The sequence below is a fragment of the Vicia villosa genome, linkage group LG3, assembly GCF_029867415.1.
Source record: "Vicia villosa cultivar HV-30 ecotype Madison, WI linkage group LG3, Vvil1.0, whole genome shotgun sequence".
Classification (NCBI taxonomy): Eukaryota; Viridiplantae; Streptophyta; class Magnoliopsida; order Fabales; family Fabaceae; genus Vicia; species Vicia villosa.
The window spans coordinates 41,005,016-41,008,161 of record NC_081182.1 but is presented as its reverse complement, the minus strand read 5'-3'; the positions used below and the strand labels follow the sequence as shown (position 1 = coordinate 41,008,161).

Genomic DNA, 3,146 nt, shown 5'->3' with positions numbered 1-3,146 from the left:
CCTAAACTAACACTTGGAGATTTACCCTAAGTCACGCTTGAGGGATTGGTCTTAAGCTATGCTTGAGGAACCCACCCCAAACTATACCTGAAAGACTTGCCCCAAACCATGCATGAGGGGTCGTCCATATGTGAAGGTAGGAGGCGATCAAACTAAATCACTTTTTTCTTTACAAGCCCTCGTGCTTGAGGGATTGTACTAGTATAATTGTAAAGAATCCACATGATGCAATACAAAGTTTACTTAGGATATATGAATACCACACATTACCCAAAGTAAGGCTCATAGGTGCCCTTTTATCACAATACACGCCAATTGTGCATAACACTCACCCATTGGTTACATTATTCGCCCTCTGTTGGACTTGGGTAAAACTACCTATTGTCCCCTAATGGAACACGAGGATAGAAATGTCCTTAGGTCTAATGGTATGAAATCTCTGTTAAAGGTGAAAACCAAGTCTTCCTAAAGAATAAAGAGAATAACAATTTCACACTCATATGAGGAGGTGGAATAACCACCTCATGGATCCAAAAAATCTCTATAAATACTTCAATCACGAAGTTGAGGGGGGGCAATCAATTGATTTAGAAACCTCCTAGATATAGAGTTTTTCACCATCTCTACGTGAGTTTGCTCAAACAAAAACAACAACCATAAAACCTTCGTACAATCCTATACGATTAGGGATTATCCCTCATTGTACTTTTAGCAAGAAACACATTTATTTTCTTATTACTGTTTATTATTAAAATTTCAATAATTATAAAATATTTGAATACCAAATAATAACAAGTATTAATAAATTTATCAAGTGAAAACTCTAATAAATTTAATTTAACTCCTAGATTGATAATCACTCTTATTCATTGGAATCATAAAATTTACTAAAAGCACACATCATGTACTCATAAATAAATAAATAACATGTACTCATTTCAATAAAGATAAAATTTGAAAAGGAATGAGAACAGAATTATTGACATAACAATGCTTAGAAAGAGCCACCCTTGCAAGAACATAGTATAAATTATAAGCAACAACAACCCCATTTATCCTCCAAAAGCAAACTTGATTCATCATGGAGACAAAGACCAAACCTCCAAATTCCAACTTCCAATGATGTTTATTGTGTTTGATCCAAGTACGCCAAAACAATCATGGCAAGATTTTCTCCATCAAATCAATTGTTTTTTTATTACCATAGTTGTCCTCTTCAAATCCAAATAAATATACAACCCTAGCTAATACTAATTCATGCTTATTCCTCCTTCCATGTCCATGTCCAAGTCCAAAGACAGAAAAACTTGGTCTTGCCATGAAAGTTCTGTACCACTACTCTCACGATCATCATCGCTGTAACCTTGTTCAGGATACATGTTCTTTTCAACTTCATACACTTTGCATAACACCCACTCGTTCCAATTTTCACCCTGTCATGCACCATTTAATTATCTAGAGAAAAAATCATCTTTTAATAGCTTATAGTTACAAAATATATAAAGTGACTTACAACTTTATCAAACACATTGGAGCAAATGTGATATTCTTGCATTACCCAACTAGTTTCAGCACCTTGTGAAATGTTGAATACTAGGTAGTTTTTCATTCCCACTTTTTGATCAGTACCTGAAAATATTGGTTCTGTCACACCAATTTCCTTCCAAAACCCATTTTTAGTGGATCTGTTTTCCTTTTTCAGTTTTGTGAAGAAATAGTATTGGTCTTCATCATTTCCACCACACATAGCCTTACCTGTATAAACATGTTTAGTTACATAATATCATAACCTTTTCAAATTTTTATTTAGCCACAATTTAACTGTGATAAATTTTAGATCAGGTGTGATAGTCAATCTTGCATACTATCAAAACGGTAGTAGTAGTAATAATAATAATAATAATAATAATAATAATAATAATAATAATAATAATAATAATAATAATAATAATAATAATAATAATAATAATAATAATAATAATAATAATAATAATAATAATAATAATAATAATAATATACCATTTAATTCCCAAGGAAGCAATAGAGAAAGATCAAGATGAGGGATGAAGTTTGAGTGGGATGGTATAAGATCAGAAGCCTTGGAATATAGAAAGTGGATGATAAGTTCTTCATCTGATGGAGAGAAAACAAAGCCAGGAGGAAGCTTGACAATATCTCCCATTTGATGATATATTTTGACTATCATTATAATTTTGCTGTCACTATATATACATTAGAGAGAAGAGAGATTTGGATCGATGGAGTGTAATTATTATTCAAAAAAGAAAAAAAGAAAGAATGAATGGATGGATGAAAAGACTGTGTTACGTGGAATATCATTAATTTAAATGATCAGGTCGGTATATATGCCGTTAAAGATAATCCAACCAAAGGAATGCATTAGGCCTAACATAACATGATTCCAACTGGAAAAACTTCAATCATATGAGTTTGATTGAAAGGAAATAAAAAGTTGGAGTCATAATACTTATCTTTAAATATCAATAAGTATTGACCATAATCTCTATAAGCAAGAATGGACAATACAAATTATTGCTTGAACACAAACTGAAAATGTTGACAGCAAAACTAACAATGTATGATGCTCACTTAGGGATGTCAATGGATGGGGCGGGGGCGGAGGATACATTTTCAGTGCAATTTCCGCCTTCGAATCTATTTCTCATTCCCGCTTCGGATTCCCGCTACGGGAGAATTTTGTCCCCCATCCCCGTCCCCGTGGATCTCCGCGGGTCTCCATGGATCCCCAAAGTTTACAAACATGATTTTTTATTTTAAACCAAATTAACAGTAAAAGCTTCAAAAACTAACCACAACAAATTTAAAAATTATTCATTTATAATAAATATATTATTTTAACAATATTTAATTTATAATATTGAGTGTCATGACCACCAAAATTTCAAACTAAAAAAAATTGAAATAATTATTTAGATCTCACTCTCTTACTAACGATAATATATATTTTGAATTTGTGTATAAAATTAATTATATGAAATTACAAATAAATTTACATAATAATTTAAAATTATATATTAATTAAGAATATATATATATATATATATATATATATATATATATATATATATATATATATATATATATATATATATATATATATATAT

At 30.7% G+C, this 3,146-nt stretch overlaps 1 protein-coding gene across 1 annotated transcript; it reads right to left on the bottom strand.

Moving 5' to 3' along the window:
* Positions 1 to 915: 915 nt before the first annotated feature.
* LOC131655507 (NAC domain-containing protein 104-like) lies at positions 916 to 2,294 on the bottom strand. Its single transcript, XM_058925363.1, has 3 exons — positions 2,020 to 2,294; positions 1,514 to 1,755; positions 916 to 1,433 (listed from the first exon to the last, which is right to left on the bottom strand). The coding sequence occupies exons 1-3, from the start codon at positions 2,204 to 2,206 to the stop codon at positions 1,251 to 1,253; spliced, it is 612 nt and encodes a 203-aa protein (XP_058781346.1). The 5' UTR covers positions 2,207 to 2,294; the 3' UTR covers positions 916 to 1,250.
* Positions 2,295 to 3,146: the final 852 nt, after the last annotated feature.

What these genes read in the sequence shown, in the direction of transcription:
- LOC131655507 (XM_058925363.1), bottom strand. Translation starts at nt 2,206, where the DNA reads ATGATAGTCAAAATATATCATCAAATGGGAGATATTGTCAAGCTTCCT. An exon ending in GCTTCCTTGGGAATTAAATG is followed by an intron (nt 1,756 to 2,019) that starts GTATATTATTAT and finishes ATGTTTATACAG; the next exon opens with GTAAGGCTATGTGTGGTGGA. An exon ending in CCAATGTGTTTGATAAAGTT is followed by an intron (nt 1,434 to 1,513) that starts GTAAGTCACTTT and finishes GGTGCATGACAG; the next exon opens with GGTGAAAATTGGAACGAGTG.